This window comes from Erpetoichthys calabaricus, chromosome 5, assembly GCF_900747795.2.
Source record: "Erpetoichthys calabaricus chromosome 5, fErpCal1.3, whole genome shotgun sequence".
Taxonomy (NCBI): domain Eukaryota; kingdom Metazoa; phylum Chordata; class Cladistia; order Polypteriformes; family Polypteridae; genus Erpetoichthys; species Erpetoichthys calabaricus.
This window is the reverse complement of record NC_041398.2, coordinates 250764179-250790940: the sequence shown is the minus strand read 5'-3', so window position 1 is coordinate 250790940 and position 26762 is coordinate 250764179. Positions and strand designations below refer to the sequence as shown.

At 46.6% G+C, this 26762-nt stretch overlaps 1 protein-coding gene across 1 annotated transcript; it reads left to right on the top strand.

The window, feature by feature from the left end:
* Positions 1 to 1848: 1848 nt before the first annotated feature.
* LOC114642165 (claw keratin-like) lies at positions 1849 to 17109 on the top strand. Its single transcript, XM_028791150.2, has 9 exons — positions 1849 to 1956; positions 3937 to 4032; positions 4281 to 4313; positions 6913 to 6954; positions 8650 to 8682; positions 10685 to 10852; positions 15466 to 15510; positions 16780 to 16824; positions 16903 to 17109. Exons 2-9 carry the CDS (start codon positions 3967 to 3969, stop codon positions 16915 to 16917), a joined length of 447 nt encoding a protein of 148 aa, XP_028646983.2. The 5' UTR covers positions 1849 to 1956; positions 3937 to 3966; the 3' UTR covers positions 16918 to 17109.
* Positions 17110 to 26762: the final 9653 nt, after the last annotated feature.

Sequence of the window (26762 nt, the reverse complement as noted above, 5' to 3'; positions counted from 1 at the left end):
TTCAGTCCATTGTTGATCCTCTTGTCCCCGAGTGACTCCTTCATATGTGACACTGTTGCATTCATCGTAGTTGTAGATTTACGAGTTCCAAAGCATGAAATTCCCCAAAAGCCCTTCCAAAAATGTCCACTAGAAGGGGATATCACCGTGAAACCCCGGCTAGTAATAAAGGCAAATGCAGACTCATAAAAACTAAAAGTTTTATTTTTCACAACAGTTTCCTGTGACGTGTGAGGCTCCCATGGACTCAAACAGACATGAAGGATTTACCTGAAGCCAGACCACAATGCAAGCCAAAGTAAAAACACAGCAGAATGGCAAAAAAATCCCGTAATTCCCAAAATGTACAAAGTGTAGCGAATGCACTGAGACTCTCCCACAATCTCCAAAGCACATTTTTAATGAAGTGCCAGGCAGTGTGGGAGGCCCTCTGTTTTTTTTTGGGGGGGTGCTGTTCCTGGCAGTGATTGACAGGTGGCCCCGCCTCTTGGGGGACCACCCACAAAACACATGAGCCATAACTCAGTCAGCTTTCATACAAAAAAAAATTATAAACAAAGAGCAGTGCACATAATCAACAAAGTAACATTAATATAAATAAACGGCACAAACAAAATCTTGAAAGTTGATTTTGAAGCCCAGCCAAGGGGGGCACCCTGACCGGACCCCAACACCCTGATGTGGGCTCCTGCACTGACTCTCTAAGCAAGTCCACTTTGTCGCCACCCAGTGGCTAAACAATTGAATTCTAAAGCAGTGGGAATCTGTGGAAACCCCCCTTTAATGGTGGACTTTTAAAGTTGCAAAGGAAAAGCCACCCAAGGGTCCAAAATAAAAGGGACAAAGTCCCCAGTGAGGCAAACCTCCATCACACTCCGTCTTGGCTCTTCTTCCAGAGGCCTCTTGGTCTTTAAATGGCTCTCCTGGACATTTTGGGGGCTTTAATGGAGGACACAGAAGTGCAGTCAGTTGTCTTCCTCCGGCACCCATCTGAACTCAGGATGGAGTAGCCCACCTTGTTGGAGCTCAGAAGTCCTCGAAGTTACCCACCTGACATGTGTTATATGTTGGGCTCCCAAGTGAGACTCTTCTGTGGCAATCTGACTGCTAATACTGCTGGAGGGAGTGGGCAGTGCCAACCATCGTCCAGATGTGTGTGTGTGTGAAGACACTGCTGCCCCCTACAGGCTCATTCTGACTGCACTGTAGCTTTGAGCTCTCCAGACCACTAACATGCAAGTAAAGATAATGGAGGGCTGAGGGGTCCCCTTTCAGCCCACTCTGTGCCAGTTGTGATTTGTCCGATTTTTTTGGTGTTTTCCTGTGCCCTTTTGAGACTCCCGGTAAAGGGACCCACAAGACTCAACCTTCTCTTTACACAGAGACTTCTAGAATCTGAAGTGCTGCAGTGTCCCCTTGTGGTCACAACACATCAACGTGACATTCTGAGGAGCCCATAGACTGACCATGGAGTGATGGGATGGCGGTGGGCACACTTAACTTTGTGGATGGCTGACTTAAGGCTGTCAGCACACGGAGACTCCCGACAGCCTCCATGATGCCACCCATGTCAGCTGTCCACCTTTGTCTTGAAATCTCATCATAAACCCGTTCAGGACTCCAAACTACAAAGTCAGCCATCAAAGAGGCCAACGCTGAGAAGAGACGCTCGCCTGTTTTTCATTTGTCTTTCTTTATTTCCTTGAGATAAAAGCTGATTTGTGTCTGATGGGCCGTGATGTTTGTGTTCTGGAATCTGCCGTCACTCGCCTCGGGACACGGGAGCACCGCGGAATTTGGCAGCTCTGTGAATCGGCTGTTTGTACCGTAGACCAGAAGAATGCGCTGTCGACACCTGCGGCTATCGATTACCTGCCACGATGTTTACGGCGGGCTTTAAATACGCAAGGGGTGAAGCCGGCTGCTCATTTCTGAAACACGGAGCCTGCAGTGGAGGTAATGGGGCAGAGCGTGGATTAGGGTTTAGATATGAAAGGCGCTATATAATAGATAGATAGATAGATAGATAGATAGATAGATAGATAGATAGATAGATAGATAGATAGATAGATAGATAGATAGATAGATAGATAGCACTATATGATAGATAGATAGATAGATAGATAGATAGATAGATAGATAGATAGATAGATAGATAGATAGATAGAGGGCACTATATGATAGATAGATAGATAGATAGATAGATAGATAGATAGATAGATAGATAGATAGATAGATAGATAGATAGATAGATAGATAGATAGATAGAGGGCACTATATGATAGATAGATAGATAGATAGATAGATAGATAGATAGATAGATAGATAGATAGATAGATAGATAGATAGATAGATAGATAGATAGAGGGCACTATATGATAGATAGATAGATAGATAGATAGATAGATAGATAGATAGATAGATAGATAGATAGATAGAAAGGACACTGTATAACAGTTATAGTCCATTGGGTGAGCTGAAAGGCGCTATATAATGTTAAGATATTGGCAGATTAATCTTGGGGCTATAAATGAATGGCACTTTCTTTGGGTTGTGCTGGCATCTGAGTGCCCTCTGGGATTGCCAGGAGGTGCCATTTATATATAAATAGATGTAATGATGGACCTTTGAGCAGCGCTATATAATGTGACGTTTTAGTCGTTTCAGTCAGTCACACTGTGTAGCAGTGGGGACTGTGAATGTCACTTTTATGGAGTTGTGTTGAGCATTCGAGTGTTTTGTGAAGGTGGCATATTCAGTGAGAAGTGACCTGTCAAAGGCACTATACAAGGTGATGGTTAACTTGGTCATTCATGACATCATAGGAGTGTAATTGAGTGGGACGTTGCTTGGATTGTGTTCTGCATCAGAGTGTTTTTCTGTAAGGCGCTATATACATCCAGCTTTAGCCATTTTAGTCAGACATGGTGCTGCTAATAAACAAATCTGCATTGCTTGTTCAGCTGCGTGTTCTTCACAACTATATACAAAGTTACCTGTGAGTGGCGCTATATTGTGTAAAGGTTAATTCTAAGTCGCCTGTGGCATCATGGGACTCTGAATGGATGGATTTCAGTGGACTGTGCGGTGTATCTGGCTGTTTTGCTGTAAGGCGCTATATAAATTAAGGCGTGGCCTGTCAGCAGCACTAGATAAGGTAACATCGGAGTCAGTCATTGCGTCACTCTGATGTCAGTCATCTGTCTGCTGTTATACATCTGAGTGTTCTGTGCAGCCGCAGTGAGGCGCTATATAGGACTGGCCTCTCAAACGCACTATATAAAGTGGGATTATTCATTCGTCTGTTGCATTGTGGTACCCTAAATGAGGGGCAATTTCAATGGATTGTGTTGTGCACAATCTGAGTGTTCTGTGCAGGCGCTATATAAAATAAGAAGTGGCCTGTCAATAACACTATATAATGGCGTGAATGTAATGTCACCTTTACCTTTAATGTCATCAGTCATCTCTCTACTTTTATACAGCTGAGTGTTCTGTCCAGCCGCAGTGAGGCGCTATATACATCAAAGAATGACCCATCAGTCGAATGACATAATTTCAAATCTGAGTCAGTTTAATTTCCTGATATAATTTAAAATATAAGTCGGTCATTTATCTGCTGTGTTATGCAGCTCAGTGCTCTACGAAGCCAGAGTGAGGCGCTATATAAAATAAGGAGTGGACGGTCAAACGCCCCTCATAATAAATGTGGAGTTGATTCAGCGATCTGTTTCTCCTTGGGACTGCGCAAGTGCAGTCATCTCAGGGGACCGTGTGGTGAATGTGAGTGTATGTGCTGTAAGGCGCTATATCGATTCAGCCTCGACCTCCTGGCGGGCCTTTCCTTTCACGCCACGACTCCCCTGCGTGTCTACCTACCTATAAAAGTTTTCAGTCTTCTTCATTTTTAACGATCTGACGGCTTTCTTTGTTTAGGAACGTAAAAAGACGACGGCCGGCCTGAAGATGCAGCCCCCTCTTGTCCTTGTCTTGTGTGGCCTCCTGTCAGCGACCCTCGCCGTGCCTGTCCCGGTACGTGTCGCCGCCTACGTGTCGTCTGCAGATGTCGTACTGTCCTCTTTGTTGAAATCCAAAAGCGGATTAAAACTGGGATGTCATCTGCGGTGGCGGCGAGGAGCCTTGTAGGAGGTCCCAGCTTGCCATCCCAGTCATTGTGTGTTTTATTTAAATGTTTATTGATGAAAACTTCAGTTTGGAAGTAGCGGTCCGTCCCGCACTAATTCTTCTCTTTTCTGATTTCTTTTATTCCACACGCACAGCTGGCACAGATGAGTGGAAGCGACAGCTACGAGGTAAGAGTGACGACGTGCTGAAATGCGCTATATAACATACAAACGCGGCACTACACCGACCAGACCTTTTGAAACTCGGCACTTTGAACCTGCATACAATGAGGGGCGCTATATAAAAATAAATTGAAATTCAGAGACAAGACCCTTAGTGACAAGTGCGCATTTCTAACTTAGAGCTTCAATTTTCAGACTCCTTTTGTTTCGTTTTTAACTAAACCGGAATTCTGTGCTCACCGGACTTGTGCGGGGGCCGTCTGGGTTGATGAATCGATTCATTTTAGTGACGGACGGGAGAGCTCTTAGCAATTACTGTGCAGCTTTATTGATGACGACGGTGACGCGCCTCTCATGGGGCTGCCGGTGTCGCGCGCCTCCGCCGCACGCCGCTTGCGCACACCGGAACAGCCTGCGCGATGCGCGTGCACGAGGTGTGGCGCTAACAGGGTGCGTTTCGCGAATGAAGAAATGGAACTGAGCGGTGGGCCACAAGTTCAGATCCGCAACACCTCCTGAGGGCCAGCGGAGTCGTTTAGTATTCTTGTTATGATTTTAATGACTGACTCTTTAGAGAGGACTGCTATGAAATAAATAAATAAATAAATAAATAAATAAATAAGCGGAGCTCAGCACACGAACCCTTGTAATAATCGCAATGCGGGCTGTTTATAAAGCGCCTTTCACGTCTTCAATAGTTCATTTCAAGCAATGCTGAAGCTGAAGCCAAAGCAGGACCACTGAGTCAGAGGTGGTGACACAAATGCCCGACTTGTGCTTTAAGGTCCAGGGCTGTACCCACTGGGCTGGTGGCCTTCCACAAGTCAACTCTCTGTCAGTCAGTGAATTCGTCAATCAATCAATCGGTCATTAATCCAATTCATTAGTCAAGTAATTGATAAATGTATTGAGCCAGTCAGTTAGACGCTCAGTCAGTGGTTTACACACTTAGACAATCAATCAATCAACCAATCAATCGATCAGTCAGGCAGTGAATGAATGAGCTAATCAGTGAGCCAATTAGTCAATCATTTAGCCAATTAAGTCAGTCGATCAATTAATTAAACTACAATCAGTTGGTCATACATTCATTCATTCATTCAGTCAATCAATCAATTAATTAGTAATTAGTCCATCACTCAGTCACTTGCTCAGTCAATAAGTCAATTAAACAATTGATCATTCAACACAGCCAGTTAGCCAGTACTTTAATCAATCAATCAATCAATCAATCAATTTAATGAGCCAATCAGTTTGTCACTTCGTCAGCTACTTATACACCTAGACAATCGATCAGAAAAACTGTGACTGTGAATTAGTGAGGTAATTTTTTCAGCCAAACAATCAATTAGTAAGTCAGCAACCCATTTACTTAATAAATCGGTCAAATAATTAGTCAATCACTCAGTCACATTTTTAGTTAGTCAATCAATCAATTAATCGTTCGGCCAGTAAATTGGTCAGTCAATCAATCAATCAATCGGTCCTCCAATAAGTCAACCTTTCAATCAATTTCAGAATTAGTCAGTTACTCAGCCACTCGGTCAGTCGACCAATCAAATCAATCATTTAATGACTCATACAGTCAGTCTGTCAAGCACTCAATTATTTAGTCAATCATTGAAAAATAAAAAAAATAATAATAATAACAATAATAATAATAATAATAATAATAATAATAATAATAATAAGCCCCTCAGTCAGTCAATCGAGGATGTAATCAGACAACAGACGCGTGCAGATGCGACGCCGTTCCCCTCCTCGGCGCGCACGCGCTCTCACATCCTAATATGCAGTTCTTTTAATTCTCCACCAGATGTCGCAGTTTTCATGCTTTCACTCGGAGTCCCCGCCGGTATTCACTTTGATAATCCGCCAGTATTTTTTATATGGCGCCTTTCAGAAAACTTGTACTTGCCCCCCAACGCCACTTTGACCTTTGAAGCTCCTTGCAGATAAGGAGACTGCAGTTTTAGTGGGTCATATGCTTTCTTGCCACAGTCCGCTTCACTCATGTCTGTTGTTTGTGAGCTCCTTGCACCAGTTAGCACTGGGATGTAACTTTATACTTATAATGGGAGGCTGACTATGCAGTACGTTTTCTTCAGTGATTGACCGGTGCCTTGGCGGCCACCTGCTCATAGCTACAGGCACCTGGTTTTGAACCCCAGTGTGCTCTTCTCTTATCCAAGAGTTTCCTGCCACATCCACAGAGGCGCAGTTTGTGTTGATCAATGGGCAGCGGTGCCCCATAACAGACTGGCAGATTTAGCTTCCTTCTTGCACATGAAGACAAATGAAGGAAGACGCTTGGTTGAAGTGCTGGCAGACATGCAGCTTTCCCTCCTCCACATGTTTCTTCTCGTGCTGCTCCTCCCAGGCGTTTTTTTTTTGCGGACTGGCATGCTGCTGCCTGCCCACCCCAAGCTCTGGGTTGGATGCAAGTTTCTCTTTGTCTTTTCATGTCTCTTGGTATGCCAGCCTGTTTTGTGGGTGACTACCCAGCATTTGCCCTCTGGTGATCTCCTTTAATCTTTAGTTCAACAGACACTTGAACCCGATGTATGCCATCCTAATTAACACTTTCTTGTCATTCTTCTCACAGGGTATGGGCTACAGTGCCATGTATCAAATGCCAATCCCACAGGTAATGTTTGCTTTTGCTTCACTCTTATGGTTTGAAAGCTTAAAGTTGACTTGCATCAGATTTGGTGATGCCAGGCTTGAATTGCCCCTACTTAGTGTGCCACCCTAACCCTGTCCTCCTATGTGCTGTAAAAGGGGGGCACTCAGGGGCTGTGATTACCACCATACTGTCATAGTACAGGACTGATATCAAGCTGTAAGGTGCCTTGGTGACAGTAATAACAGGCCACTGTCAATAGAGGGCAGTATAACCAATGTTGTGTATGGAGTCCTGAAGTTAGAGACCCCTGGGGCATCAGACCAGTCAGGTGCCTGGCCTTTTATTAGAAAGCTGGGGTCAATGATTGCACAGATATTTGGGGCCACTGGGGGAGATTTGATAGCCATATCCGGACCCCAGGAGTGGCAGCTGGACTTCACCTATAAACAGTCACATGGAGGGACAAAATGCCTCACCTTGGTGGTCTTGTGACTATGAGAATACCAGGCAGAGATGCTAGCACCCTGTGTACTGACTGAAGTCTGGAGGTCAAGTGGTGCCAAGGGTCCCGCTGGCAGCAGGAAAGGCCAAGGGGAGGGAGTGAGCAGGAAGGGATAAGTAAAGGGAGGCCCAGTCATTGTAGCAGCTGGACATGCCATGGCCCCCCCATGAGGTTTGGTCCTGGGGTCTCGAGGGCTTCTTATCTTGTCCCTCAGATTTGGTACCCTCATCTCCAAAACACCATACCCTTCTGTTTTTAACATTTCATTATAATGAGCCCCCTTTGTTTTGGTGGGCATCTTGGCTTTAGTTTGAGTGAGACGTCTGCTCCTGACTAAGGCTTCCTAGATGGGGCATTGAGCCTGCCAGGCACTATATAGAGCAACCATTGAGCAATTTTAGAATGACAGAGTGGCATTGGATGGCACCGAATGTCTTACCCTGGCAGCCTTCTGACTCTAAGAATGCCAGGCAGAGATGCCAGCACTTTCTGGACTGCCTGGGCTTGCTTTATGAGAGCCCAGCTGCACCCCAGGAGGCTCTCTGTAAGTTCAAACCAAACCGTCTGCATCCCCAGTAGGTGCTGACCTTCAGGGTCCTCCTCACTCCCTGTGCTTACAAACCACTAGGCTTCACATCAAAGCCACCTCAGCCCGGCCCCGAGATCCAGAAGCGGGCATCACGGCCTACACGGGCCAATAAGACAGGACTGAGCTCAGAATTGTCCTCTCAGAGCTGTGCAGGTCAGTGGGGATTCAGCACTGGTCTAGAGAGAGTGGGCTGTGTGGTGAGCCCCTGTCTTGTGTCCAGTCACGCTGGGACTGGTTTTGCTGGTTTGAATGGGACAGAGGACGATGTCATGATAGGACTTCCATGTACTTAGACCTGTTACCCCTTCTGGGGCACAAACCACCAATAAGTGGCAGCTCTGAGATTGGTCCTTCTGGTCAATGGGGGGCTGCCAGTCTTGTGACTTCCAGATGAGTCTTCTATATAAAGGACCTGCCCATCCATGGACCAAAGCATCATGGACTTCTCGTGGTGTTTCCAAAGCTATCGATTTTGCAGAGTGGGGTAGCTAATCCCATACCCACCTCCCTGCTCCTTTCTCAACTGGGCTCAGAACGGGCCATGGTGGAGTTTTGAACGGCTGATGTTCTGTATTTTACATTCTGAACATCTTCTAAATGCTAACATCCTTCATTCTCTTTGCAGCCAATCCCAATCCCAGTGCCATATGACCCCATGGTATGTGTTTTTATTTAATTCTGCTGGGCGTCAAGCTCTGGGGTGGGCACCGAAGCTCAGGGATTGGTGTGTTGGGCTCATGGCAGCAGAGGTGTTGCTTCCTGACTTGGTCTGTGTGGAGTTTGCATGTTCTCTCCTACATGGGCAGCACATCCCACCCTTTGCATTTCCATTCATTTGCTTAGCAGGCACTTTTATCTGCAACATAATGGAGTAAACAGTTTGGGAACGAGTGTGACAGGACAAGGGGACAAAGTTGACTATCGCAGGTCAGATCAGGTCAGGTTGGGGAGTCTGCACTGCTACAGTGCATTGCTGATCCCACCATATGACGAAACGGCTCGGGATCCTGGTTGGCAGCCAGTGGTCCAGTGCCACCCTCTATCTGCCGCAGCCAGGTGTTTTGTTTGGCGTCCCCTTGGCCTGGTGAGGGTGAAGAACTCCAAACAAAATAGCAGCCAGTTACAGTTGCTTAGTTACAAGAACTTATCAAAGCCCCCCGTAAGTTAGACAGAAACTGACACACCAAGAGGGTCTTCAAATGCCTCTTAAACATACGGATGGTGTCAGTCATTCAGATGGAGGTGGGCAGCTCAATCACCAGCTAGGAGCCAAACGTGCAAACTGTAAGGACTGAGATGTCATGGCATGCAGAAGTGGCATCAACAGATCTGAATGATCGAGAGGGCACACAGAACGTCTCAAGGGTCTCCATATACATTGGCACTGACCCATCCATTGCCAACAAGGCAACCCCTGAGCAACTCCAAGAATCTAAGCGAGGAGGTGACATGAGCTCGTCTTGGCTGCTTGAACACCAGATGTATCTCTGGTGACACAGCTTGGTGACACATGCAGGTAGCTCCTGCCTGCCAGCTAAGAGTTGTGGTAGTCCAGATGTGACAGGACCCTGAGTGGTGCTGCATACACGGCCTGATCTGGTGGACGATGTACAGAGTGAATATTCAAGACCAGGAGTCCGGAGCACCATAGTCTGTCGAGGACAGCTGGTCATCGGTCGTCACCATGGTCTGTCATGGCAGCTGATAGCTGAGATGATGGAGGATGAGCTCGGATAATGAGAATGAGATGAGCTGGAGATTGTGCTTCTTCATCCGGGTTGAGATATCTGGGAGACGTGCAGAGATTCCAGCAGGTGGTCCTCTGGAGGGAATGACAGGCACAGATGTGCACCCTTGACAGGATGATAGGGCATATTGAAGAACAGAGGGCCCAGCACCAATCCTTGTGGCCCCCCGGTGTTTACCTGGTGTACACATGACATCTCTGCATGCCAGTTCTGCCCAAGAAAAAGCGCTCAGTCCCAGTGATGCCAAGGGTAGAGAGGGTGGCAAGGAGGATCTGGTGGTCAAGGACAGAGAGGAGATCTAGAAGGAGGAGGACAGACAACATGTTGGTAGTCTTAGCTATGTGTGAGTAGAGCCACCTTAGTGGAAAGGACCCTCCTGAAGCACAACTGATTTGGACCAAGCAGTGTGTCCTGCAGAAGGAAGGAAGGAAGGGACTTGTCTGGTGATGGAACAGTCGAGAGTTATGGGTAGACATGACTGACCTGTAATGACCGACTTGTGACGGGTCACATGAGAGGACCTGTTTGAACAATCTGTGAGGGTCAGGTGTCGGTGAAACTGCAGAAGTGAGTGAGGGAGGGACGATGTGAGGGGAGGGGGACCAAGTGGACAGGTGGTGGGACGATGAGAGAGGAGGTGGAGAGGAGAGTCAAAGAGGAGAAGAGGGAGGGACCTGTTTAGGAGGGAGCAGACCAGCCAGGGGCTTCGTGGGACAAGAGTGTGGACTCAAAGCGATGTCACATGGCTCACCGGACATCATTCATTAGCGGACCTGAGTGGGTAAAAGTGACCGAGTTCTGGCCGTCCCGTAACCTGAAATCTCGATATCCTCCTTCTGTGTGAGTTAATATGTTTGTACTTTTTTTGCTTTTGTCCACCCTAACTGACTCCTTCTTAAACTTTCAATTCAGGGCACGGCCCTCCTCGGTTATGGCAACGGACTTGGAGGCTATGGATATGGTGGAGGATTTACTGGATATACTGGATATAATGGATATAACGGATATAACGGATATAACGGATACGGAGGCCTTGGGGGTTATGGTGGATTCTTACCCTACGGCCTGCGAGCTCCACAGGTGAGCATTTCATGGGGGCACACGTGTTGTTGTTGTTCTGTTCATCTCAAATGTGGGCCACAAGAGCAAATGAAAAAGTGCAGACATCCGACTCTCAGGGGATCAGGGGAACCCAGTCTTTCCCAGAATTCCCTCACAATATGTCAGCTTTATATGTGAAGTTGTTGAAAAGAGCAGCAGTTAACCGGCCAGCTCTGGTATTGGTAGTTCTGTAGTGTGGCATGGTGGCATGGTGTGGCATGGCGTGAACACAGCAGTGCAGGGCTTAGGGCCACAGCATCACAGATCCAGCATTTTTGGAGCAAATCCCAAACCTGATAGCTGTCTGTATGGAGTTTGCCCGTCCTCCTCATGCCCACCTGGTGTTGTAGTTTTTCTCCCACATCTCTGAAGACAAGACATGCGGGTGAGGGTTAACACTGGCCTCTGTGTGTGTGGGTGTGCGTGTGTGTGTGTGTGTGTGTGACGGAACCCCAGCCATCGTAGCAGCTGAACATGCCGTGACCCCCATGAGGTTTGGTCCTGGGGTCTCGAGGGCTTCTTATCTTGTCCCTCAGATTTGGTACCCTCATCTCCAAAATGCTATACCCTTCTGTTTTTAACATTTCATTATAATGAGCCCCCTTTGTTTTGGTGGGCATCTTGGCTTTAGTTTGAGTGAGACGTCTGCTCTTGACTGCCCCCCACAGGTCGCAGTACTGATATTTTTGGTCCAAAAAATCTAAAGCTTCCTAGAGGGGACATTGAGCCTGCCAGGCACTATATAGAGCAACCATTGAACAATTTTAAAATGACAGAGTGGCATTGGATGGCACCGAATGTCTTACCCAGGCAACCGTCTGACTCTAAGAATGCCAGGCAGAGATGCCAGCAATTTCTGGACTGACTGGGCTTGCTGTCCTCAGTTCCATTAAAGCTGGTTACCATCTCTGGGACCCCTGCTGCCTTTTCTGTGCGACTCCTATAAATGAGATGCCAGGATACGTAACAGAATGGGGTCACTGGGATGGAGTGATGACTTAGTGGTGGTAAAAAATACTAGGACATGATCTGAGAGAACAGGCAGGGACAGTGGAAGGCCAGGGGCACTCCTACTGAGTTGTAGAAGGGGTGTCCCAGGTTCAAATCCTTTCATGTTCTCCCTGGGTTACTCATATTAGGGCCCACTCCAGGCTTGGCTCCTACCTGAACCTGATGCTGTCAGGATAAGCTCACCCAGCCAAACCCCAAACTGGGTTACATACTGACAGTACGTGTCATGAGATGCTGGGTATGGCGTTATTAGACACTGGACATTCTTTACAGCAGTTGAAGAAGCAGAAAGGTGGTCACCGTGTTTGTACCCTTTATTTTGGAAATCAGAGGTGAGCACAGATGGCCCACCTGTGTCAATCTCCAGCCAGGTAACCTGTGGCACATGAACCAAAGCCTAAGCAGAATGGTTTGGGATGCCTTTGTGATTGCCGATTTGTTAATTAACACCTCCTGAAGTTCAAATTAACAAAGAGTGCAACTCGACTGTTCAGTGGGTTGGGTGGGAGTTTTGAGGGCTTTGGTTTGGTGGTGGATGGTCTTAAATACCACACAGTGGAGATACGCATCAGAGTACTTGGAATGGGCCCAAATCAATAAAAACCAGCAGTCGCCACTAGGGGCACTGTAGCTGTGTGGAGGCAGCGGTTGGCACTCCTGTTGTAACTCCTGCCCTCCACTTTGGAATACCACCTGTGCCAAAGTGAAACAAACAGTTGCAGGAACAGTAGACACACACACGCACACACACACACACACACACTAGCTGCGTGTGGTCTTCGGGACAAAAAACAACCCCGAGACTCCCTAGCACTCAGGTTGACTTTACTCGTGAACTTGGAGAGGCGTCAGCTGACTCTTCTCTTAAGAATGACCGAGTGCAGAGGACGTGGGCCACCTTGTGCTTGCTGCCCCACTGGCTTTCGTAAGAAGACCCTGGCGATGCCATCTCTTAGCCGTATCGCTGGCATATGAGCCCTATTCGTCTTTGTCTCGAGACAAGTGAAAACTTCAAGCCTTGCCCTCCGTTGCCGAGGCGTTTCGCTTGCACATTCCTCAGCTGCAGTGATGGCTTTGTTTTGACGTTGCATCTCTTCGTTTGTGTCGTTAGCACCATGTCGTTGTTGTGTGGTGGCATTTGCAGCACGCGGGTCTTTTGTAGTAAGCAGCAAAAAAATGTAAAAGTGCATGCATGCGCCATCTAGTGGCTGTGGTTGAGCATGAGCAGAGCGGGCTGCTCCATACACACACACACACAGATCGTTCATTTACATATGTCTCATACATTCACTCTATCTACACATATATATATATATATATATATATATATATATATATATATATATATATATATATATATATATGTATATTTACAGTATATAGTGTGAGATTTTTGAGCTCTTTTGAGACCCTCACCTCTGTTGAGGGAGGGTTGCTTGTCCATCGCCATGGCAACTGCAAGTTTCCAGCCACCCCTATGCCTGTTGCCTGATGGGTGATTTGAGGAGCGTTCTCACCCAGCCACTGACCTGCCCCCGTCGGTGCTCGTTTGCTCTGTCCGCGTGTATCGATGTGGACCCCAGTTTGGATAAAGACCCTCACTGTCCCTGTTTTGATTGGAATGAAGTTGCTTTTCTTGACGCTTTTGGACTCAGGGTCAGCTCTTGGGGGCAAGACAGTGACTCACGTGTCACTACTACATATATATATATATATATATACTGTATTTATAAACTTCTGTACATCCATCCATTATCCAACCCGCTATATCCTAACTACAGGGTCACAGGGGTCTGCTGGAGCCAATCCCAGCCAACACAGGGCGCAAGGCAGGAAACAAACAAACCCCGGGCAGGGCGCCAACCCACCACAGGGCACACACACACACACACCCACAGCACACACTAGGGACAATTTAGAATCGCCAATGCACCTAATCTGCATGTCTTTAGACTGTGGGAGGAAACCCATGCAGACACGGGGAGAACATCCAAACCTGGGTCTCCTAACTGCGAGGCAGCAGCGCTACCCACTGCACCACCGTGCCACCCTCTGTACATATTGTACATATATAACAATTACAAGTTTTCAGACCCTTGAGTATTTTGTAGAAGCCCCTTTGGCAGTAATTCCAGCTCCAGCGCTTTTTGGTGAGTCTCTATAAGCCTGGCACAGCTGGATTTGGGCAGTTGATCCCAGCAGATCCTCCCAAGCTCTGTAAGACTGAGTTGACAGCGTATTTAAATGCCATCTTCAGGTTTCTCCACACGTGTTCTGTGATGGCCAGGACACTCAAGGACAGTCAGGCACTCATCGTGTTCCTCTTGTCATTAAACCTTCATCACAGGACCTTGAGGAGCACTCTGGAGTGTGGTGTTCATCAAGGACCCCTCTTCCTTTAATTCTGACCAGTCTCCCTGTCCGCACAGTGTGACTCTAACACCAGTGTGGGTCACAGTAGGGTTGGCATTGGGCAGGTGATGAGGTGATTTGCCAGACTTGGTGCTCAAAGTTCTACCTAAAGAGTTCAGTGTTTGTCTTGTCTGACCAGGGAATGTTTTTTCTTGTGCTCTCAGAGTCCAAGCAGGCCTTTGGCTCCCATCTGTCCACTCCGCCATAAACACCTGCTTGATGGAGTGCTGACGAGAGGGTCCTCCATTCTCACACATCCTGGTCTCCTCCCTGACCAAAGACCCTTATTGCTTGGTTGGTCCGTTTGGCCAACTCTGGTTGTTCCAAACTTCTTCCCAGTTCTTGAGGCCACTGGACCCTGGGGACACTGGAAGCTTCAGAACTGGTTTGACCCCCTCGGCCTGGTCTACACAGAGAGTTCCTTGTTGCTGTCCTGCCATGCAGTGTGAGCTGTCGGACCTTCTACACACAGTGTGCCTTTCTAATTGATGTCCAGTCAATTCAGTTTGTCACAGGTGGACCCCCACAAGTTCTAGAAACACCTCAAGGAGAATTCAAGCAAACAGAAGGCACTTGAAAACTTTTAGGAAGGAAGGATTTCAGTTTTGGACTTTGAATAAACTTGCTAACCTTTCTGGTCAAATATTGTCACTTTGTCATGATGGGCCATTGAGTGGAGATGGAGGGACCAAAATGCCCAGTTGGTCCATTTAAAATGACAAAACAATAAAATGTGCAGAAAGTGCAGGGGTCTGAAGACGTTCTGAGCCCACCATGTGTGCTTAGGGGACACCTTCAAGGCTCTGCCATGGTTAGCAGTTCCACCTCAGGCCATGAGAGGGCGCTGTCGCCAAGTGCCCCTGCCTGGCTGTTTATTGTGTATTTTAATGGCTCTGTTATGATGGATTCACAAAGCATTTCAAGGCGGCCATTCTGTGCATTTCATTTTGCTGTTACTCATATTCCATATGCAAAAGGAAACGGGAAAAATCAGGAAGTAAGCAAAGACCACAAGAGTTAGCGGAGAGTTGAACTTCAGCCACAGAGAAGCTCAGAATCAGCCAACACTATCAAAAATGGCCGATGCCCCTCATCGCAGGGGGCACCTGCCACTGGCATTCAGTACCAGTCCACATGTCGCTTACAGATTGTTAAACTTTTCATTGCAGCAAATGAGGCGCCCCTTCAGGATGAGAGCCCCTCGGGCATTAAAGGTAAGACCACCATTTTATTCTGTTTGTTTTAGTGAGACTCGATATGCAGAGCTGCAAGTAAAAAAGTACATGGGGGTGTGTGTGTGGGGGGGGTGGCATTGGTGTGGCACCACATCACTGCGCTCAACCCCAACCTCTCGAAGGGTCTCTCTATGTTCATGGGGGTCCAAAGTTAGGCTGACCACCCCAAACAGAGCACTCTGTATGTTGGGTAGTGATCTGGTGCCCCCTGCAGGGCAACCCAGGCCTGTTGCTAAATGATGGATGAACAGATGGCACTAAATGACAGGGGAGGGGGGGAGTCACATTTCTGTGCTAAGGGATTTTAATTGCACTTTAGTGCAAATTTATTGAAAAGTAAAACGTCAAACAAATCACACTGAATTTAAAAAGTGGGGACGGAGTTGCGTTATGACGCATTATTGATCCTGCTGGAGAAACCGTGAAGACCCCTTTGGGAAAAATTCAAATAACATCAACGTGACTGAATTTGGGAAGAATTGGGTGTGGGGACATGACAAGTGGCAATGAGTGGTAGTGGAGTGCAGGCCGAGGCTAACGTGACGACGGCGGTGGCACATCCAGTTAATATAGCGCCCTCCACAGGGGGCCTCCTCACTGAGCCATCAAGAATAAAGAAAAATCCAATTGGCCAATCATTCAATCAATTAATATTCATTGGGGGAGAAGGGTGGGAGGAGCCTAATTCTGTCATAAAATATATTGGGGGGTTCAAACACAAACACCTGCCCACCCCTCATCCCTGGGCTCTGGCTTGGCACCCAATCAATTGTTTACTCTGCCAGCCTCTTGGCAGATGTGACACGGATTACGGGGTCACTGCTCAGAATTGTGGCACTACGGTTCACATTCAGATCAGTAGGTGGACATGGAGCCTTGCAGATGAAGTGACTGAGCAGCAGCACTTTGAAGGTCTTCACATTGCCACTTGATGACGTCCTCCATGTTTTAGATGAGCAGAGACCGAGGGGCTGCTTTGGCCTGAGTGACCTGTACCTCTTCAAACTGCCCAGCTGTGCCACTTGGCACCACGACTGCCCTGGCTGGCGTAATCCTCAAAGCCATCAACGTGGAGGTCTCTTCAGTGTCCTTATCATTACGAGTAGGAAGGCCAGGAGGAGGTGGGCAGCCGTTTGGGTGGGGTCAGCCAGGAGACTTGACTGCATTCGCTCGTCCAGTTCCGTCTCCATGTCTGCGACTGTTCCCCACTTGTGTTTCTAATGGAGGCTTTGTGTTTTGCGCCAACAGGAGCCAAATGGCACACAGAAGACATCAAACATCAAGAAGCAGCTGGTGGGTATTCAGGACTCTGGCGCCAGCAACAGGCATCCTTAGGGTCTTCATTTCTCTGAACTGCTCTTCTCTGTTTAGTCTCAACACTCCTAAAGACAGAAGTGGCGGACGCTGATCTGTGCTGGGACACGGACCACTTTAAAAACCAAAAAGAAGATTGGAGTGAGGAGGAGGAGGAGGAGGAGGAAGAGCAGCTGAAAAGAGTTCAGTGAAGACCCCCTTAGCTTCATTGTGACATGGGATGACAATGGAGAAAACAAGGGCGAGTGACAAGTGACAAGTGGGGGAGGGGGAGGGGACATTGTCATAGGGATATGAAATATAATCATATAAATAAATAAATACAGAAATAAAAAGCACTTGATCAATTTGTGTCATTGAAAAACAAAAGGCACCGAGGCATTGGAGGAAACATCTGGAGAGCCAAAGGGGGATTCACAAAGGAGCCCCCTGACCACTGATTGGCCGACACAAGAACAACTCAAACTGGGGGAGCAAATCCTACGCTGCCTACCTGGACAGCCCTTCAGATGTAGTGGTGTCAAGATGTTAGTAGAAAACGAACCACCTGGGCTGTTTATATAGTGCCTTACACGTGACTATCAGTGTGATATGCCAACTTGACAACTGATCTGATCTACCACTGGCAAAAACAATAAAACCTGTCTGTCAATCTGTCTCATTTATATAGCGCCTTTCATATCTGTCTATCAATTAAGAACAGTGCAGTTCATATCTGTCTGTTCCATAGTGCCTTTCACATCCGGCACACACTATATCTATTATATAGTGCCATTCATATCAATCTTTCAAGCATAGTGCATTTCAATATATTTGTTATATAGCCCCTTCATATCTATTGTAAGTGCTGCATCCCCACTGGAAGAGGGCAAGGTTCCTTACCTGGATGGGAGGCCACAAAGGGAATGGAAAGGCTTTCCAACCGAGAGAGAAAAAGGGGGTCTTACCCAAACAAGATAAACCAAGGTGATGGACGGACATCTCAGTCAAAGGAAGAGTTCTCTTACTCGGGTAGGGACGCCCAGGGGGAAGGACATGCGTCCTGAATAGTTACATTTACAGCACCTATCCTGCCCGGGATAAATAAAGAGGGACAGGAAAAGATGACTTCTGAGGTCCCTTTAATACCTCAAGACGTTTGATGGCAGCAGCCTTGGAAATTGGTGCCTGTTCAGACACCAGTGGGGTATGCTGGGTATTGTAGTCCAGGAAAGCGGCCCTACTGCTATCTATCTATCTATCTATCTATCTATCTATCTATCTATCTATCTATCTATCTATCTATCTATCTATCTATCTATCTATCTATCTGTTATATAGTGCCTTTCATCTATCTATCTATCTATCTATCTATCTATCTATCTATCTATCTATCTATCTATCTATCTATCTATCTATCTATCTATCTATCTATCTATTATATAGTGCCTTTCATGTCTATCTATCTATCTATCTATCTATCTATCTATCTATCTATCTATCTATCTATCTATCTATCTATCTATCTATCTATCTATCTATCTATCTATCTATCTATCTGCTTGCCCAGGCAAGCCCCCACGTTGCCCAATCCTCGCATTTCTCCAGCTCCACTAATCCTTTAATTTCTGTGATGCTTTCCTAATCTTTGTCTTTTCCCACTCGCGGTTCTCATGCCCCTCATTATTTATTTTTTTTAGCTCTTTATCTTTTGTCGGCCCTCCTTTTGTTTCGTGGGTCGACCGCCCCTGTCTGTAGTATTGTTGGTCTCGTTCATGCCAGTCTGGTGAAGGTTTATTGATCCCTGGAGCTCACTGAAGTAAAAGCCCGTTGTACTCTGTGGTTGTGTGAGGCCCCTCCATTTGGACGTTGGTTTTATTTTTTAGCCCCCTTTAATGTCACTTGAACACTGTCTCTGTCATATATTTATCTGCAGTTAGTCCTCCAGACCAGTTGGGGTCAGTAGCTCCTGTCTTATTTTCTTGTGGATTTTTTTCTGGTTTGTTCTGCTTCTTTTTTTTGTGTTTTCTTCATCAGATGTTTCATGCGCTCCACAGAGTGGACTGTAAAGTGTTTCAGTCATCACTGGGATGGCATAACAGATGTCCCCCATGCCAACAATGTCACTTCACTAGGCTCTGCTGGTGTGCTGTCACCCTCTTCAGACTTGAACCTGTGACCAACTCATTGCATTAACAGCAGGGATGCTGACGTCACTCCTCTTCATTTCAAATTGTAAAGGACGAGTACAATTCTGTGTCATTGACCAACTGGAGATGAGTTGACTGATTAGATGATGGTCCCTCAGAAAGGCGCTATATAGCGTGGCAAGTAGCAACTTGAGTGCATTTCTTTCATTTTTTTTGTATTGCACTTATTAGGCTTCCACAAATGAACCGCTGCAATACAAATCACTCAGTGAGATTAAACATGCAACAAAATTCCAATTCCTGAACAGGCCCTCTGACAAAAGCCCCTTGATATTGGACTTGACCCCTGGCCGGTTGACAATGGAGACAAGGGTCAGCCCCTGCCAAATAAGCCTCATGTGACCCTGAAGGGTCTGCCAGCTCAAACAAGGGTGACAATGGCTATACTGAATGTGCAAGGTGTGAGGAGGGTATTCAACAGGAAAGGCGCTATATACAACATCAAGGTAATTCCCTCCAGTGACCCAAGGGAGTCAGTCCATCCACTGGACAAAGACAGAATTAATATACAGCAGGAATGAAGTGCTTCATGGCAGCACTGGGTAGGAAAGGCACTATATAAGTCATCAATTACGTCACAAATACTGACACCCTGGTAGGGTCACTTTAGCTTCTCATCCTAACCAGCTCAATGATCAGGTTTGACGCCTCTAGATGGCGCTGTAGAACATCAGGAGTTTTCACCTCTCTTCATTTACTGGACGACCCTGAAGGATTTCATTCACTCACCAGATCTGATATTGCAGGATTACAGAAACAGTCCCTCCATACATCTAAAGTGTTGATAACAACTAGTAAGGCGCTATATAGTAGGTCACACTTACTGTTTCATTCCACATGAGTCTCTGAAAATGGGGCTGACAGATCAAGCCGGCCACTCACCTCACTTATGAAAAATGGACGGGACTTCAGTTTAAAGTTGGGGTCTAAGTGGGTTTCTGAATTTCTGATTTTTACACTTTTGTGTCAAAACTCAAACATAAAGGACTGAACGGTCACCCCGAGGCTGTCAAGCACCTTATGTTCATAAATAAAGTGAAAGGCGCTATATATAACACAGAAGATGCTGTATTGAAAGATTCTTAGGAGACATCGCAATGTCCAAATCAGAGAAATGAAGTTGGGGTTGGAGCTTCTCCTGGTTGCCTCAGGTCCATGGTAGGAACCAACTGGGGCGAGGACACCAGCCAGTCACAGGGCCAACTGGCCTCCCCAATGCATCGAGGAAATCCACACAGACAATGCACTTTCATTGGGGGAAAGGCGCTATATAAACATATTCATGGACTTGCACCTTCTCCAGGTCTTCTTCTTGCCTTCTGCCCTATGCTTGTTGGGACTGGCATGAGATGCCCAGTGGCTGTGCCCTGGATAAGCAGGTCAGGAAGACAGACTGATGATGATGATAATGATGATGATGATGATGAAGATTATTATTATTACAGTATGGGGTAAGAACATTGGGTAAGAACAGCGTGCGAGATTATAAAGGACAATCTGTGTGTCACCTGCAATGCCCAGTGGTGGCACCGATCTGCAGGTCAGTACTTGAAATGTATTTATAGGTCATTTTGGTGAGGAATTAACACCTCCAATTAATACAGAAAATGAGTGAGTGGGTAACCACATGCCTGGGGGGACATGATACTCAGGTGGCCGAGACCTGTGCGAGGGAGAGGATATACCTGGTGATTCAGATCAAAACGCAGACCTTAAAAACTAATTGAATTAAAAGAGGTCATTAGTCCAGAACAAGAAAAATGTACAACGGCAGTTCTGCTGAGTAAGTCGCTTTGGATCAAAGTATCTCACATGTCCCCCAATAACCAAGACAGGATCCAACTCTGGAGGGGACGCCCACACGGGGCCAAGTGAACCTAACAGGCTGAAAACGGAGAGCACACGAACTCCATGCTGCTGACTTGAGGCGCCAGAGGAGACATCTTGGCCTGGCATTCCAGCAAACACGATCGGGAAGGGAAAGAGGAAAAGATAAAGAGTGAGATTAATCGGCTGGAAATCCCTCCAGTGATGAAAGAGCGTTGATGACGAAAAGAAACAAATCCACCATTAATGCCCACAATTAGCGAAATTAGTGAGCCTCATGGGAGGGCACAGCAGACACCTGTGTGGAAATTCGGACTCGTCACGGACGGATTGGGAAAGTGAGCAGCATCGACAATGAAGGAGCCGAAGCATAAATACGAGAAGGTGCGCGGAGCCCACAGTTTGGACAGACGAGGACACGCAAAGGTGAGCATCTGACACAACACGAAGAGCGGCCGGCACATCCAGATGTGCATGGAGGGGCGTCACCGAACGATCAGATGTGACTTCCTTCACATGTCTGATTCTCCTGCAGAACACGGCAGCAACATCCGTCCATTGTCTTATACCTCTTAGCCAGGGCTCGGGCGCAATTAGGCAGAAACAACATCGTGGACGTGGCGGCAGCGCACCGCAGGGTAAACGCGCACGCGCGCGCACTCGCACCTTACACTTAACTCGCGTGTCTTTATGCTGGGCAAGGAACTGCAAGTGGGCACATGAAACACGCGAGACAAGAGCCCCGGTCTCCATACTGCTGGGCAGCAGCACTATCACTGCGCCACCGTGTGCCCACTGCGGTGTGCCCCTAACATCGATTATATGCTTCCCTTCCATATCACCGCTCGGGTGGGTTGTATTATTATTATTATTATTATTATTATTATTATTATTATTATTATTATTATTATTGTTGTTGGGCGGCATGGTGGCGCAGTGGGTAGCGCTGCTGTCTCGCAGTTAGGAAACCCGGATTCCGGGTCCTCCCTGCATGGAGTTTGCATGTTCTCCCCGTGGGTTTCCTCCGGGTACTCCGGTTTCCTCCCAAAGACATGCAGGTTAGATGCATTGGCAATCTTAAGTTGTCCCTACTGTGTGTTTGGTGTGTGTGTGTCCTGCGGTGGGCTGGCGCCATACCCAGGATTTGTTCCCTGCCTTGCGCCCTGTGTTGGCTGGGATTGGCTCCAGCAGAACCCCGTGACCCTGTAGTTAGGATATAGCGGGTTGGATAATGGATGAATGGATTATATATGTATATTTTTTCAAATATTATGCCGCAAACGAGTTTCTGCAAAGTGCTGTGGAGCGACACCTTGGCACGAGTACCCTGATCCGAGTGTGGCACTTCAGTCAGCTGCAGACAGAAAACGGGAATTGTTTGTGAATCAAGGAGGAACGTGCTCCTCAAGTGGCCGAGATCTGTCCGAGGAGGAGTCTACACCTCGAGAAGCCAGCAATAAAAAGAAGCCGTGGCATGGGAGGGGTGGTGCAGGGGTGCTGCTATAGGATTTGCACGTCTTAGTGTCTTGGCTCCCTCTAAGTTTCCTGTGCGGGGGTTTCGAGCGCTTTCCTAAATCGAGGAGTGGACTTGAGAGTCCCTAATGTAGGTTTCATGGGAGTTCTTTAAAGTATTTAAAATTGAGGCACTTGGGGTGGGTGTGGGTGTTCCCCTTGGGGTGTCATGCGCGCCTGCGCACTGAGATCAAATTAAGAGGGACTTCATCTTATCTGATAAAAAAAAAAAAAAAAAAAAAAAATCAACGGCTTAAACCTCCGAAGCCACGCCCTGCAGACGTCACTGGGGTGGAGCAGATACAGCACTTAGGGGACACATCGGAGCCCATCGGACCTTGGCCGGTGCTGGGGGGTCTTATGATGGGCTGGCACTCCGTTTTGCGCCCGATGATGTCAGGATAGGCTCCGCTTTGCCGTCTCACGCCTCCACGGGACATATTCTCACCGTCAGCTACGGTGGGCTTTCCTCCCACATCACCAAATATGCTGGAGAATCCGAATTGATCCTGAATGGATGTGTGCGAGTGGGCTGCCCAGACTGGGTTCTTGCCTTGAGCCCAAATGAGTTAAGTGGGTGGGTTAGGCGACGTTTTTGATTTTCACGTTTATACTTTTGTGTTCCAATTTGTCTAGAAAAATGCAACTGTTCGTGGTGGTGGCGGCTCTGCTCGCGGTCTCCTCCGCCTCTCCAGTTCCGGTGAGTATGGAGCGCTGAGGTTCAACCGAGCTGACGATCTAAGGGTTAACTGGCCGTTTTCTTTCTTTGAAACTAATAAAAGTATTTTGTATTATTATTATTATTATTATTATTATTATTATTATTATTATTATTATTATTGGGCGACACGGTGGCGCAGTGGGTAGCGCTGCTGCCTTGCAGTTGGGGGACCTGGGTTCACTTCCCAGGTCCTCCTTGTGTGGAGTTTGCATGTACTCCCCGTGTCTGCGTGGGTTTCCTCCCACTGTCTAAAGACATGCAGGTTAGGTGGATTGGCGATTCTAAATTGGCCCTAGTGTGCGCTTGGTGTGTTTGTGTGTCCTGCGGTGGGCTGGCACCCTGCCTGGGATTGGTTCCTGCCTTGTGCCCTGTGTTGGCTGGGATTGGCTCCAGCAGACCCCCGTGACCCTGTGTTTGGATTCAGTGGGTTGGAAAATGGATGGATTATTATTATTATGCTAATGAGCTGTTGGACATCCCACCAAGGAGCAATGGCTCTGTACCTGGCCCGGTCACCTTTTCAGTGGATGGTCCTAGTGGAAGGAAGAGCATCCTGCACAGAGCGGATAATTTCTTACCTGGCAAAAAGGCTACAATAATAAATGGATTTGGGGGCTTCTTCCTGGGGTCATTTACACCCCCAACAAGAAGGGTGGCAGTATCCCTCTGGCGGCTCTCCCTGTTACACCCCAGCAAGGCCTCATGGGAGTTGTAGCCTATTATTCTGTGCCTTTCCCAGTTCTCTACCCATCTGTACGTTTGCTTACCCAGACAGGCTGTCATTCTGCACAATCCTCTGATTTCTCCACCTCTGCTAATCTTTTAATTTCTGAGATGCTTGCCTAATTTTCATATTTCCCATTGATGGTTCTCACACCCCTTTTTATTTGATTAAGCCTTTTGTTTCTCATGTAGTCTCTTGTTTTGTGGGTTTGCCACTCATTAAGTGGATTGTGTCAGTCCAGCAGGATGAACCTCAGGAATCCCTGGAGCTCAGGTCGGGCTGTGCAGTAAGAGCGCGTTTTTACACCCTTTGTGTGCCGTGGGCTCCTCCTTTAGTACTTTGGCTTTATTTGTTAGGCCCCTTCAATGTCACTTGAGCCTCTTCTCTCTTACTCTCATACTTGATTTGTGATGAAGGCTCTGGTTATTCACATCTGCACTTAGATAGATAGATAGATAGATAGATAGATAGATAGATAGATAGATAGATAGATAGATAGATAGATAGATAGATAGATAAAAAGGCACTATATGATATCTATCTATCTATCTATCTATCTATCTATCTATCTATCTATCTATCTATCTATCTATCTATCATATAGTGCCTTTCACTCTATCTATCTATCTATCCTATCTATCTATCTATCTATCTATCTATCTATCTATCTATCTATCTATCTATCTATCTATCTATCTATCAACAGTACAGTGTTATTAATGTCTTTAGTTTATTTTTTATTGTGTATTTTTCATCTTTTACTGTTATTGCTTACTGCTCCTTTTCTTTCTTCTAGGGGGATTATAAAGTTGGAAGTTCCACTGAGGAGGTGAGTATCGGATTCTGTCCAATGGTTGTTGTCATTGTCCCCTCCACGTCTCGCCCACTTACCACAAGTAGCCCCCTGAAGTCTCTGGAGGCTCACTTGTGCTGTTAAAGTCCCAAATTTACCAAATGTGAATGTAACTTTCCCAAACTTCCATTGGAACTGTAGGCTCTAACACAATGGGTTCAGTTTTTAGAAAGTGTGTGAAGTGCCAGCCCATCTTTAAATGACGAAATGCAGTGATTCAGCTTTTGGATTTTTTGCACCTCCAGGCTTTTCTTTGTTGCTGCCCCGGCGAAGTTGCAAATGGCCCCCAAAACCACCATCCTGCCTTAACCCCCTCACCACCGTTTGTTTAGAATATTCACTATAGGGCTCTACGTAGAAACCTGCAGACATAAGAGAGGAACCTGTGAAGTTTGGAGGTTTTGGAATCAACAGAGCGAATTTACAATCTGAGAATGCCGAAAGGACATCTCACTCCGAAGTTATTTTCGAGATGCCTTTGTCGCTGCCTGTCCGGTTTTATACTTTCTGTTTTTGAAGGCGACCCTCACAGCGTGCTCCTTGATTCCTGAGACTTTTTTCTTTGAAATTAAACTTGTCGTTGCTTTAACTGTTGCGGGACCACAGATTCTCATAGCGTATGGTCCATTATTGTGTAAGTCAATTATTCAATTACACCTGGTCCTGATGATTAATTTCCTTTTGTTTGCACTATAATGCGATCTTTTAGTCGTCGATGTTTCATTTATAACGTATTGTCCTTTATACGCTTTACATGCACTGAGACCCCTGTATCTGTGTATGCTGCGTGCCTTTACACTACTGATTTTTTTTTGCAGGCCGTCCTCTGATATTGCTTGTAAGTAGGGCGTGTCTTACAAGAATCTCATGTTCTATATCCCCGCGAGACGAAAGAGAATGGCCACGGAGCCTCTCGCGGGTCTTTTATTTGTCTTCCGTGATCTTAACGTGAAAATCACGTATCGTCTCCTAGTCATTCCCTCATACAGGATTTTTTTTTATAATAGAGAGATGATTATTATTATTATTATTATTATTGTTGTTGGATTGTGTACGTCATCAGATGTCCAGACCAGACTAAAAAATGCCGCCCCTCCCCGAATTTTGCCGCCGTAGTCCACCGCCTAGTTTGCCTAAATGGCAGAGCCGGTCCTGCTCACAGGTAAAGCTTTCCGCTCTTCTTTAAGTCATTGGAAGTCTCAGTTGTGTTACTTTTTATGTTTCAGTCGTATAAAAAGTGAAAAACGCCCCCACCGTGTCCGCCTGCCTGCAGAGCACGAAGCGCCTCGTCTTCCAGCGGAGCGTTTCTGTTGAAGGCATTGTCATTTTGACAGCCACCAGCAGATGGCGCTCGGATGTCAGCGCAGTCCCAATTCGCCGCCTGTTTGTCTCTTTATTTTCTAAGCCGATTAACTGCGATCCGGGGTCACGCCCGTGGTGGGGGTTGGGCTCGGGTGCCGGAGCCTATCCCAGCATGCTTAGGGAGCAAGGCAGGAGGAAACCCTGCACAAGGCGCCAGGCCTCAGATTTTTATTTTATTAAGGAGTTTACGAATATTAGCTAATTTGGCTCCAGCTTCCTCGCAGTCCTGATATGCACAAGCGGGTTTACAAGATGTGGGTTTGGGGTTGAGGTTGGGTCGGATGGATAATTAAAATGGAATTCCAATGGTGCCGCGGCTCTGCACGGGTTCAAATAATAAAGTGTGCTGAACTCCCAATGAGTGGACGGTAATCAGGCCAATTCATCTTTGAGATTAGAACTCTTTGTGTTTCATTATAAATTGATAACACTACCTTATTATTATTATTATTATTATTATTATTATTATTATTATTATATTTTATTCATTTTTGACAGTTATCAGTTTCTATTTCTTATAGTTCCTTACAAAGTTCTCCACATGTAATCAATGACTAAATTTCTCCTCCATCAGACTGAGCAGAGGACATTTGTTAACAACGGGCCACCAGTACTCCCATTAAGCTTATTGCTTCTTCTTTCTTTGTTGTTTTCCCCACAGATTTATGAGATGCCCCCAGCCTTTCCATTTCCTGTGAGTTCAGCTCTTCTATTTATTTATTTATTTAT